Source organism: Telopea speciosissima, chromosome 6 (assembly GCF_018873765.1).
Source record: "Telopea speciosissima isolate NSW1024214 ecotype Mountain lineage chromosome 6, Tspe_v1, whole genome shotgun sequence".
NCBI lineage: Eukaryota > Viridiplantae > Streptophyta > Magnoliopsida > Proteales > Proteaceae > Telopea > Telopea speciosissima.
The window spans coordinates 61,543,962-61,556,815 of NC_057921.1; the positions used below are offsets into that span (position 1 = coordinate 61,543,962).

General features: G+C 39.7%; 2 protein-coding genes across 2 annotated transcripts; both read right to left on the reverse strand.

Annotated features, from left to right (window-relative positions):
* Window positions 1-1,725: 1,725 nt before the first annotated feature.
* LOC122664069 (2-methylene-furan-3-one reductase-like) lies at window positions 1,726-3,874 on the reverse strand. Its single transcript, XM_043859755.1, has 3 exons — window positions 3,568-3,874; window positions 2,412-2,898; window positions 1,726-2,324 (listed from the first exon to the last, which is right to left on the reverse strand). Exons 1-3 carry the CDS (start codon window positions 3,820-3,822, stop codon window positions 1,963-1,965), a joined length of 1,104 nt encoding a protein of 367 aa, XP_043715690.1. The 5' UTR covers window positions 3,823-3,874; the 3' UTR covers window positions 1,726-1,962.
* A 3,160-nt stretch (window positions 3,875-7,034) lies between these two features.
* On the reverse strand, window positions 7,035-9,098 carry LOC122663913 (pentatricopeptide repeat-containing protein At5g66520-like). The gene has a single exon (XM_043859578.1). The coding sequence runs from the start codon at window positions 9,096-9,098 to the stop codon at window positions 7,434-7,436; it is 1,665 nt and encodes a 554-aa protein (XP_043715513.1). The 3' UTR covers window positions 7,035-7,433.
* Window positions 9,099-12,854: the final 3,756 nt, after the last annotated feature.

Here is a 12,854-nt window from a genome sequence, read left to right on the forward strand (position 1 = left end):
ATTCCTAATCACATTTTTATAGATAGATATGGAAGGCAAAATTAGATGGTTGTTAGTTTTGAAAACAAAAAGGGAATTTATTATTGAGACCCTTCAAGATGTCAATTTGTAATTTTTTTTCGTTTTTTTAGTTTTATACGTAATTTTTCTAATGAGGGTAAATAGTGTCATTCACATGTGTAATCGAAATATGTACATAACAATGACACATTTTGGTAAGGGATTTTCTTATTGACAGTTTGACACCCCTTAAAAAATCAAATAATTTGTAACCTTACTTTTTTGCCATTTTTGCTTTTTTAAGCTCTGTTTAGTAAGCATTTTTAGAATGTGACCAATATGAATGGAAAAATTGATCTAGAAAAAAAATTGGTAATAACCTCTTTTTCACATTATTGGATATACGTATAGAGAAATTCGAACCAATACCAACACATTAATAAATTGATATGACCCGTAAGAAAACTAGTACCAAGTTATGGGTGATTTGACCCCATGATTGGATTTTACGAAAGGTGAATGTCACCACTATTGGAGATTGGATCACTTTGGGACCTGATCCGTGCCCACATGGAATCCACTGCCCCTTCTATGGACCTGATCTGTGCTCCCCCTATTGAATGAGCTTGAAAATATTTCCACGATCCAATGGGAGGATCAGATACCATGGTTAAAAAGATTCTCACTAAGAACAAAAACTGGGTCCAATTGGCTTAAAAGACCCATAAGCATTTTCCATAAGGGACAAAGAATGCCGATGTGCCATTTCGAGCACGTCTAGATGTAGACACACATTGTGTTGCGATTGGGTGGTGTTCTTTTTCCTTTTTCGTAATTAACCATGGAAAAATAGAGTCGACTAGCAGCGTTGACAGGCAGGTACACAAGGCAATGAGGTAGAAAGAACCAACAAACAATCCCAAAACCGTTTCACCTTCTTAAAAACCAACAAAATTCAGCCTCCAAAAAATTTTAGGTGTTGCACTATTTGTGTTCGTTTAGGCAATTGGGCCTCATAGGCTAGGGCATGGACATGTTTTTATTCAATCGATCAGTTATTGGTCCATAATTGGGTTCAAGATAGTCGGACTACTCAGGCTATAATTGGACTTTAAACGAACTAAAATCAATTTAAATGAGTTTAAACAATCTATAAACAGTCGGCTATTAATCAATCATAATATTCGGTCGATCAAATGACCATCAGACCAGTACCTTACACCAAGAACACTCAATTATTAATCGATCGGGCCAATGTCGGCCTTTAACCGATCAGTTTAGGTCGGGCCTACCGGAATGAGGCAACTTTTGACACCCCTATTAATACATCCAATGTCCATTGGAAATTGGAAGAGGTGATGGTCCTTTGGTTGGATATCTAGTTTGTTGATCCATGTCTTATTGTGCAAGTTCTTGTTGTACAAGAAGGTCCCATCATAGCATATAGAAAAGAACCATTAAAAGGGTAGTGGAGCTGTCTTTGCCGGCCACCATAAAATTCAGTTTTATGTTCTCTGCATCCAGAAACCTATGAATGCCCATGTCATTCTTATCTGAGACATTACATCAATATAAGGACAGGGACCTCTCTCCTTTACTAGATAAGATTCAGATAATATCTATCTTTATTGTGGTCCAATCCAGTGGTAGCCTTAATTTTGAAACTTTCATTTATAAGAAGAAAGATAAAACTTATGGCAGTACTTAATAATGAGATACACAGGCTTGATTACTGTACCAGTTCCAGTACCATACAATTGGTACAACTTCATATAGTGCAAAGAAGAATAAAGGGACAGGGTGAAGTCACAAACTGCTTGTGAAAATACCACAGACAATTTGCTATTGTTCACTCTTGTCTATATTATCAATACAACCTTAGAACTCCTTCAGTCTCTCCATCTGTATAAATGTTTTCAATCTTCTCCATATATATATATAATAGAGTCCAGTTTATGTCCATCAGTGAATAAGAATCTTTTGAGGGATCATTTCAGTTGCTATATTGTTGTTGCTCTCACGGTCACATGGAACAGGGGAGGAAGATAGGTTCAGGGTAGGGAAGGGAGAGATGATAACCTTTCCTCTGGCTCTCCCAGTTTCTAGATATCTAAAAGCTGCATTCACTTCCATAAAACTGTATGGGCCAGTGGGATCAATTAAAGCTTTAATCTTTCCACTCTGTAGGTACGGCCTAAGCTTCTCTAAGTTGTCTCCACAAACAGTCAAGCTTGAATAAACTGCTCTGGGATGTGATGGAGGCCATGTTATATCGATGATTGGTGCATCATCCTTTGCTACCACAAAGGAATTTTTGGTGTCCCCTGAAAAAGAAAATTGGGTTATGATCCAAATCAAGTTAATATATATATAATATACCAAGTATGTTGTAAAGAAAATCATATAAATACCAATGGTATCGTAAAGAAAATCGTATTTTTCCTGAATGTCTTCATATTTTGTCTTTGTATAGTCAATGACTATGTCAGCACCCAAGCTCTTCACAAACTCCACCTTTGGAGTGCTTGTTGTTGCTACCACCAAAGAAGCACCATAGTAGTATTTGGCCAGTTGAACAGCCAAGGTTCCAACACCACCAGCTCCACCAACTATGAAAATAGTCTGTCCCTCTTTGAAACCAGCAGTTATGAAGCCTTCTATGGCTGTTTGAACTGCCAATGGCAAGCTTGCTGCCTCTTCAAATGATAGATTTGTGGGCTTCAGTGCAACCAATGACTCCTCCACAGCTATATACTGTGCCAGTGTACCTAGCTGCTTCAACTGTCCTTCTGCATTGAAATCCTGGATGTTGCCGTAAATTTCATCGCCTATATCAAATTTTGTGACGCCACTGCCTTTACCAACTACAACCCCAGCCATATCACAGCCAGGAATCACCTGCATCATTATATAAAGTGTTCATCAGTACTTAGTTCATCAGTTATTTAAGGCCTAAGTTGTTGAAGTTTAGTTCATTAACCACAGACTAGTAACATGAGTTCAGATTTTCATTCTCCATATGCATGAGGCCAACAAAATCCTCAGGAAGCTTCCACAGAAACAATCTGAGGGAGGGGGCATTTTGGCCACTAAGAAGGGTTTGGTCCCATCAAGATCCAGTTCATACATAAAATTAGGGAAGTTGAGGAAACTAGATGGTTAATGGTAGTGATGGACAGAAGTATAAAGAAAGACTCTAAGCATGAGGCACCTGTATTGTTCCTTTGGTCTCTTCCGTGCCGCTCATTTTAGTCTGGAACAGTTTCTGACTATATGGCATCAACGGCCAAAAGTGCTCTTGGCAGGGTTTTGCAGGGTCCAGGCCAAGTTGGTCAGTCGTTCACTTACGTTTTGTGCTTCAAACTGGTAATATTTTATTCAAAACAAACGTCAACGGGAGACAAGTGAAGATTGACCAAAATACACTCATATGGTAACAGAACAGAGAAGAGGTCAGCAGCCAATCAGACACTCTAATTGATGAATTTGTGGTCCACAATTATAGTCTAGGATGAATAAAACTTGCCCTCTTGACACACTCACACAAAGTGAAAGGTCAACACTTACAGGGAAGTCTGAGGGGAAGATGGGTCTTTCACGCCTCTTGAAATCAATTGGATTCAAAGCAGCTGCACGAACTTGGACAAGTAGTTGGTTATGCTGGAGAGGAGGGAGAGGGAAGTCTCCCATCTTGAGGACTTCAAGAGGGCCATATTCCTCATACAACCATGCCTTCTGCATCTTTCTGTGGACTTTGTGACTCATAAAGTGATCACCTGCTCTAGCTTTTATAGGGATCCCAGAACCTGTTAAGTTCCACATTTAACGCGTAAATCTCAACGGATAAATATTTTCTGATAGAAAAAATTAATTAGGAAAAAACAGAGTTAAAGGGTTTGATAAGATTACTGATCTACCTTCAACTAGTAGTCTATTTGTTCATTCCTAGTTGTGTGGTCCAATTGAAAGCAATATAAACTGCTACAACATTTTCTATGGGAGAAAAATTCAGGTATAGACAATCATAATTAAGAACAATGTGAAGGGTAATAGAGAAGTTTTATCTATGGGATGTTATCACTCCAATCAACAACTGACTCTTTGATATAAGGAGTTTTCCCTTAGGATGGTGTTGGGCTAAAGCCTACCCAATGGGAGTGGCCAAATTGAATGGTCTTGTGTCATGTTTTGCTATATGGGGAGTACATTTCATTGAAGAGGATAAGCATCATGTCAATCCCTTTACATCATTCCATTTTCTTCATTTACTGGACTGGCATATAAAGATCCACACCTCTGTAGAGGAAGACAAATCATTCAATGCGAGAGAGAATAAAGAAAGAGTCCTAATCCAGTGCAAGTTCCAATTCCATGGTGCTGAGAGGGTTAGATTGGATATGTACCTAAACTTGCCAAGAGGAGTAGATTAGGCATGGATCTATCCTTTGGCAATTTGATACTGATAGAGAATTGAGAGGCCTTTTACGGAGAGAGACTAAAGATTTTTTGTCAAGTTTCAACTACCAGTCTGAATACTCATTGATGTAATATAAACTGGTAGTTATGTGAAATGGCTCTGCCTTTGCAAATGAAATATGTATATAGATAGAATGGGCAAAGTCTTGTGACGATTCTTATTAATTAAAGGATTTTCCTTTTATGATCAAAGAGTGGTGCTCACAAAGCACTGCAGAAGATAAAAAATATCACACCTTACTACCATTAATGAAACCAAGATATTTTCATGTTTTATTTGCTTTTTCCAAGTCCTATGCTGTTTCAGAATCCTGCATTGGTATGTAATCCAGTCTAACCCCACAGATTGTTTTGGACATAACTTTTCCTGAAATTGCAGATAGTTATTATTTGGTTTCCATGCAATCCTATTGTAATTCAGCATCCTTCAACCAAATCTTATTTGGATCCCCTAAAACAAAGGTCCTTTCCTCCTCCCTTAAAAGCTCCATTTGTTTCGATGAAAATATTTTTCAGGAATTGTATTAGTCTGAAAAAAAGAACACAAATTATTTTACTGAAACATAAATTTCAGCTCAAATTCAATCATTTACACTCCATGTATGTCTATGCATCCCTCAGTTGTGCAAGCATTCACGGACACCCGTTTGGTAGTCATTAATTTTTTTAGTACTTTAGTTTACCATGTGGCTAACTACTTTTGAGCTGAAACGTAACTAGTGAGCACGGTCAACTTGTAATGGAGAAAAGGGTTACAAGCTCTCTTCCTCACACCTCTCTTGTCTGCAAAGATTCCCTGTAACCCTAATAACCCCCATTGCTACCAATGTATAGGGAAAACAAAGAGGTATAATTTCCCTAATATCCCCCACATAAACCCTAAAGGACTTTTAATGGCCCTTCTGAGGTAGGCCAAACTACAGAATATATGATATCAACCCTCAACATCCTTGTCATGTACAATAGAAATAAAGGAGCAAATGGCAAAGAAATGAAAAAGAAATTACACAAATGAAAGTCAAATTCCTGAAAAATAAAACAAAAGGAACTTTAGAGAACCAGCATCTCTCATGCATGAAAGTAGGGAAATCGCAAATCATTTCATCGTAGACTGTATTTTTTTTCCTGGGTGAGGTCAAGAAACATCTGAACTTCATCCCAAGTTGAATAGTAAAAACTGTAACATGCAAATGCAATATCCCAGAGCCACTAATTCCAGATTTTCAGCTTCAAGAGTCGCATACTCGCATAGCCTTTGCTGATAAAAATATCAGAGAGTCATGCTTAACAAAAGAATATTGTTATTTTCTTGTAGGGCACAAGAATATCAATTAAGAATACCTAAAGATAAAAATTAATTGGAGGATGAATAATAGTGAACTATACGTACTTGAATTTGCAAAAGTACATGTCTGATCCCAGCACCCCAATGTCTCTTCAGAGTGGAAAGTTTCATTTTGTTTTTTTCAGATGTAATCATCCTACTATAGGGTTCGAGGAATTAGAATCGGATCAGCCTGCCCCGATCCCAATTTCAGCCCCGAACAGTACATATGCTGATTCTAGCTAGAGTGACTCATGGCAAATTTTAGGGTTATTGATTAAACTTTCAACCGATTCAGTCCAGATTCTGAATTCTTGGACCTTGTCCTACTAGGAACTTTGAATCAATACAGAATGTTGTTTGCTTTAGCAATTAATATTGTTCACAAGTAGGAAGAGGGCAGAAATGAGGAGGCTGCAGCAAGTACTTTTTTAATTAAAGTTTTTTGGTACTCAAAATATAGACCAAAGGAGAAAGGCAGAAACAAGATTGGCCATCAAGAGTCAGCAGACAAGAAAGTCCATGCTCTTCTAGCAAGAGCATGAGCAGAGACATTGAACCTGCAGGGAAGATATACGAAGCATGTTCTCAGCAGGAATAAGGCCTGGTTCCGCATATCCTCTTCAATTGACATAAACTCTGGAGAGAGTGTGAGAGCCTCAGGAGTCAGGATTATTAATGGCTCTAAGAGCTTCAAGAGAAAAAAACCGCTGTTGGTCTTCAGTTTGAATCAACCTCTCATTTCCCAGCTGATCAGATTCCAAGCGTTCTACTGAGTTGGGGATATCCAAGAAATGGGAGGAGAGTGCAAATTTAAGTGTAACCCATTGTCGTAGCAGGCAAAGCAAAGGCAACCCTTTTCCTCCAAAGAGCCAGATCTCCCAGAAACTAAGACCAAGATTTTCGAAAGTTCTCTCTGTCGGAAGACAACTTAGCAATGACACTCCATTGTTGGATCCATTTATGCAATACAGGAAGGAAAGAGGAGGGAGATGGGCTGATGGGAACTGGTGTGACCATCCAGATCTGGGCATTCCAAATGGGCGTGTTCCAGCCATTTTGGCATCTGGAGTCTGCACCACAACACTGATATGAAGGGGAGTTGGTCACAGACACATGATAGGTTACAGAGCACTTTTGCCAGAGGAAAGCTTTTAATCTTTTTGGGGAGCATGGTTCCAATTAAAGTTCCACACTTTTTTTTGGGGGGGGAGGGGACTAGAAATGCTAAATTTCCATGATTAAATTATATGACATTGCTGTGATTGCACAAAGATGTAAAAGAATGAAAAACTTCTTGGATCTTCCTTTAAGAGACATACTATCCAAGAATCTTCAAGGATGAAATATCTCCTAGGATCTAACCATATGGACATATTTATCCTCCATGTCTATCCAGGTACGTTCATTCTTGAAGTTGGTGAGAACATTGCAATTCTACCACACCTTGGTGAGTTTCTTACCATGATGTTGTTCCCAAATATACAGCTGAAGATTTCCTGGCTATGCTCAAGGGTTCTTTGTTGGATAAATATCCACAGAATTTTTTTTTTTCTTCGCATAAATCTGGTTAGCAATATGTTAATGGAAACTGATATTCTCAAACAGCCAAAGAGATAGCTCCTCATCAACTTTATGTCTCAGTGAACACTAATTCTTGACTAATATCATGTGAGTTGCCAATCACACCCATCTCAGAGTAAACTCCATTTAAAACCCACTTTATCTCCTCCATCACGACTTCAGGCGATCCTTGTGCTGAGAACACTTGAACTATTCCATCAATTTCAATAGTACTACATCCAGGCACCATCTTTTTGATCCCTCTCGCTTTCAAAAAGGACCTAATTCTCTTCACTTCATCAAATCTATTGGCTTTGGCATATATGTCCAACAAGGTCATGTAAAAAGCATGGTTAAGAGGATCCAGCTTGATGAGATAATGTGCCACTTTTTCTCCTAAGGCTACATTCCCATGCATCTGACATGCTCCAAGCAATGCACCCCAAACAAACGCATCAGGCTCCATTGGCATAATTCTGATAAGATTCTCTGCTTCTTCAAAGAGTCCAATTCGACCAAGTGTGTCAACCATGCAAGCATAATGGTGAACCTGTGGCTCAATGGAGTAAACCTGTCTCATCATATTGAAATAGTGATAGCCTTTATCTACTAGACCAGAATGAGCACAAACCGACAGCAGTGCTACAAATGTCACCGGGTTTGGCTTTGTCCCCTGCATTCTCATCTCTTCAAAATGATCGAAAGCCTGTTCTGCAAGCCCATGAAAAGCAAACACTGAAATGATAGCCGTCCATGCCAAGACATCCTTATCAGGCAAATTCTTAAAGACGTCAACCGCTCTCTCCACACATCCACATTTCCCATACATGTCAACCAGTGAGGTACCTATTACCATATCAAACTCTAACCCGCTTCTTACCAAATAACTATGCACCCATTCCCCTTGATCCAGAGCACCAAGAGAAGCACAAGCCGAAACCACACTAGCAATTGATATCTTGTCAGGTTTAACTGCACCATCACCCGAAATCTGCATTTCATGGAAAAACTCCAGGGCCTCCTTAGGCCGACCACCTTGAGCAAACCCTGTAATCATTGAGTTCCAAGTAATTACATTTTTCTCCTCCATCCTTCTGAACAGATCCAATGCCAAGTCCAGAGCCCCGTTTCTCAAGTACCCAATGATAATTGAATTCCACGAAGCAATATCTCGTATAGACATTTCGTTGAACAGACACTGCGCGCAATCCAAAAACCCGCATGTTGTATATAAATTGATCATTGAGTTTTGAATGAATAGGTCGTTACTAAATCCCATCCTAATAACGTGAGCGTATACACTTCGGCCCAGGTTGGCATCGAGATGGGTTGTGCATTCCTTGAGTAGGAAGGTGAAAGTCTGATTGCCGGGTCTGACACCATTAATGAGCATTTGCTTGTACAGGGGGAGGGATCGGTATGAAGACGTTTCGATGTACCTCTTGGCGTCAGTCTTAGAAGCATAGGCTCTGATCATGGTGTTGTACAGGAAAAAATCTGGGTAGTCAATGCTCTGAAAGACATGGGTTGCGTAATTGAAAGAGCCGAATTCGGAAAAGGCGCAGAAGAAGATGAGTCGAGAGAGGAGGATGTAGTGGTCGTGTCTGAGTAAAGTGGGAGAGGTTATGATCTGAGAATGGATTTGTTTGAGCTCTCTCATGTTCCTGCATTCTTGGATGAGGCGCGAGAGTGAGTTCCTCAGATTCAACCGTGGCAGTTCAATCTTCCCTTGCATCCGGGTAATTTTTCCTAATCCTCCGGTAAAATGAAAATGGGTGGGAAGCTATTATATTCCCCACTCCCTCCCTTGGGCCAAGCCCAAACCCAGGACAGCCCGTAATTTGAACGGGCTTCAGCTTCACCATTGGCATGTGTCCCATCTAATGCCCAAAAGAAGGGATATTTTCAATCCAAACATTAAGGATTGAATGTACAAGAGTCCAATCACATAGTCACATCACGAGCGGTGTGAGAATTCTTTATCCCTCATTAGCCACGGTGAAAGAAACTTTCGTCAATTTTTTTAGGATTAGAATGGATAAACTAAATTTTTTTTTCATGGTTTCAAAGGTTTTGCTATGGTCACGACTACGATGAGGCCATTCTCACCGGCCTCACTAAACCCTAAACCCAAAATCCAATAACCTAAACCCTAAACTCTAAACCCCAAAACCTTGTACCTTAAACCCTATACCCTAAACCCTAAACCCTAAACCTAAACCCTAATCCATAAACCCTAAACCCAATGCCCTAAACCCTAAATCCTAAATTCTAAACCTGATACCCTAAACCCTAAACCCTAAACCCTAAATCCTAAATCCTATACCCTAAACCCTAAACCCTATACCCTATACCATAAACCATAAACCCTAACCCTATACCCTAAGCCCTGTACCCTAAACCCTAAACCCGAAACCCTATACCCTAAACCTTAAACTCTATACCTTAAACATAAATGCTTTTCATTTTATGTAAGTTGCAAGTTGCAACTCGGGAGTCCTAGGTCTTGACATTTAAAAGTCGCGAAACTATGTTTTTTTTTATTTATTTATGAAAAGCAAAATTATATTACCAGGAAATGATTACACAATTTTAAGCATATTGTCTATATCACACCATTTGAAAAATAAACTATTGAAGTTATCAAATGCTTCTGCTAGTTCACAGTAAGTATTTATAAGGTTCTAAGGAATGGTGTTAGAGTTTGAGGGGGTGAGCTGCAAAACCATATTTCTTTTAACTTAACGTTTTCTTTCTTTGTTGTTCTCCATCCTACAACGATCCCAAAAAGCTCTGCTTCCTTTTCATCTTTGGTTGTGAGGCTACCTGCATCTGTTAGAAAATGTTGGCCATCTAACAAAAGGTAAAAAGTCCACTAGGCTATTTTATGATTGGGTTCATAATTTCCGGCGACCAATAAACTGGGTAAATCCATTCCCACGTTAGCAACAATTGTAACAAGAGGTGGGATGTGTGTGTTATATTGTGAATCCATGCATGATGGTGATAATGGAGGGTGAATATTTAAGTCTGAAATCCATCTAAAAACATTATGGATGACCACCATGGGATCAGCCTTAGTACCACACATAAGCACTTTCTTTCTTACATGCCATATATAATAACAAGTTATAATAAAGACAGCTAACAACCAAATTAAAAATTGTTTATCAAAGGCATTCGAGCCTAAGAAGGATACAAAAAGATGGGTAAATGAGGGAGCAGAAATATGCTCGGTTCTTAATCCAAGAGGGCCTGAGGCCCAGATACGCTTAGTCCAATCACAAGATAAGAAAAGATGCCAATTGATTCATCAATAGAGCCACATAAAACACATGAAGGTCTGACAGGCATCCATTTCGAAAGAGAGGCTCTGACAGGTTGTCCTGCATTTAAAACACGCCAAAAGAAAATCTTAAAACGAGAATGAATGTTAAGCTTCCAAAAAAATTTCTACCAGTGGGAAAGCATGGACCTAGGAGAGCCAGAAGAATTGATAATACAGAGAGCAGCTTTCTTTGTTGGAAATTTTTCATTCTTTGAAAGTGAGCAACTCCATGAATCAGCATTGTGAGAAATATTAATTCTAATAAGGGAAAAAATTCTCTATCCGAGAGTGTGGCCTACGCCAGCACTCCCATGATTCTATCTCTCTCCTCCCCATGTGAAAAGACACCTCCACCCCCTTGTTGTAAGGATGAGAGAGATAGACATAAGGGAGTGCTGGCGTAGGCCACACTCCCGTGCAGAAAACTACTTCCCAATAATAATATTAGAAACAGTCAAAGGATCAAAGCATTCTTGCAGATGTAATCTATTCCATAGTGAATTAGACATGAAGTCATATGCACTATGGAACTATGATTGTTGTGAAATAATTTGAGTCACGAAACTATGTTTGGTAAACACAGTTATAATTATAATAAATGCACAAGCAATTCAAATCCTCTACGGCGCAGGTGCCCGTAGCGGCCTATGTGGTGCAGACGGAGCCGTGCGTGCAATGACTGCCTTATCCCCACTTGGGCAAGTTGTTTGGGCAGGGGTAAGGCGGTCTTTGCGCATGCAACTAAGTCTGCACCGCTCAGGCCACTACGGGTAGCGCGCCGTAGAGGATCTGGATCCATGCGCAAGACCTTTAAAAGGAAGTGTTTGGTTTGGCGAACCAATTGGTGGTTACATTGATATTGGTGAGGAACCAATTGGTAATGCACCAATGGATCCATTGTAATGACAGATTAACTGTTTGGTTACCCTGAGTCTGTTAGTTGAATCTTCCTGAAAAACTGTTTGGTTACCCTGAGTCTGTCAGTTGGATTCTACTTGGATTTATATGAAAAACTGTTTGGTTTCCCTGATTCTGTCAATTGGATTCAGATTGAATCTGTATGAAAAACTGTTTGGTTCAGATAGATCCTATCTTCACATTAGCTACTCTACGGCTCGAAAATGAAATAATTATGAAGAAATTTGCATACAACTAATGTTTAAACTTGAATTAAAATGACAGTTAATAGAGGGGTTTTTTTATAATTACCACCCCAGAATCTTTCATATTTATTATAACCCCCCCCCAAAAAAAACTTTGAAACAACTGTTACCCTCCCCTGTTGCATACTAATAACTAACTGGCCCCCACCGTTACAGACCCGTAACGACGGGGGTTAGTCGTGACAGTGTGCCATTGTCACTAATTTTTTAGGACCAAAATACCCTTTTTGGGGTGGTAATTGTAAAAAACTCCCACCCCATCACCACCGTCCCTTCTTCTCCTTCTCCTTCTCCTTCTTCTTCTCCTTCTTCTTTGAGTTGCAGAGGCACCAAGCCAGCGTCAACGCCATCGCCTGGGCTCCGCACAGTTCTTGCCACATCTGCACTGTCGGCGACGATTCCCAGGCCTTAAGTTCTTCGAACTTAGAACTAGAGTCTCAGCTTCCCTAGTCAACTCTTCGCAGGTGCTGAATATCCGATAATTAAACCCTAATTGAATGCAGGAAATCCTCCAAAGCCCGTGATAGAGTTCTTCCTTCATTTCCTTCGACACAAAGGAAGAAAAGGAAGAGTGAAAAGATCCACAGAAGAGAACAATAATAGAGGGAACGATATTCAAGCCACGAAACCAAAAATAACATTTCCCATCCCTCTATGCTTCTATCATCGTAGCTTTCGATTTCAACGGAATATCATTTGTCCAACAGTTTGGTTTCATGACTCTTAACCTGATATGTCGCCGGCTTTGGTAGATTCCCGAACTTCGGCAACAATACCACGAATACAATCAACAAACCCTAACCCTTCCGAAGGTAAAGATCTCTTCTCCTTTCCTCTTTCGTTTCAGCGGTTTTCCTTCAATCAACAAGTCATTGGTAACCAATTCTGAGACCATGAACTATTCGAACCTTGGTCATGGAGAAGCTTCTACAAGTTTGGTCTCAAATTCAAATATGGAAAAGAGCAGGCTAAGTGAAAGTGTCGGTGAATCGCTTCGGCA

Excerpts from the sequence above, each read along its gene's own strand:
- LOC122664069 (XM_043859755.1), bottom strand. The coding sequence starts at position 3,822 with ATGTGGAACTTAACAGGTTCTGGGATCCCTATAAAAGCTAGAGCAGGT. Across the intron at positions 2,899-3,567 it reads TCTTCCCCTCAGACTTCCCT|GTGATTCCTGGCTGTGATAT; the intron begins GTAAGTGTTGAC and ends ATAATGATGCAG. Across the intron at positions 2,325-2,411 it reads TTTTCTTTACGATACCATTG|GGGACACCAAAAATTCCTTT; the intron begins GTATTTATATGA and ends TTTCTTTTTCAG.
- LOC122663913 (XM_043859578.1), bottom strand. The coding sequence starts at position 9,098 with ATGCAAGGGAAGATTGAACTGCCACGGTTGAATCTGAGGAACTCACTC.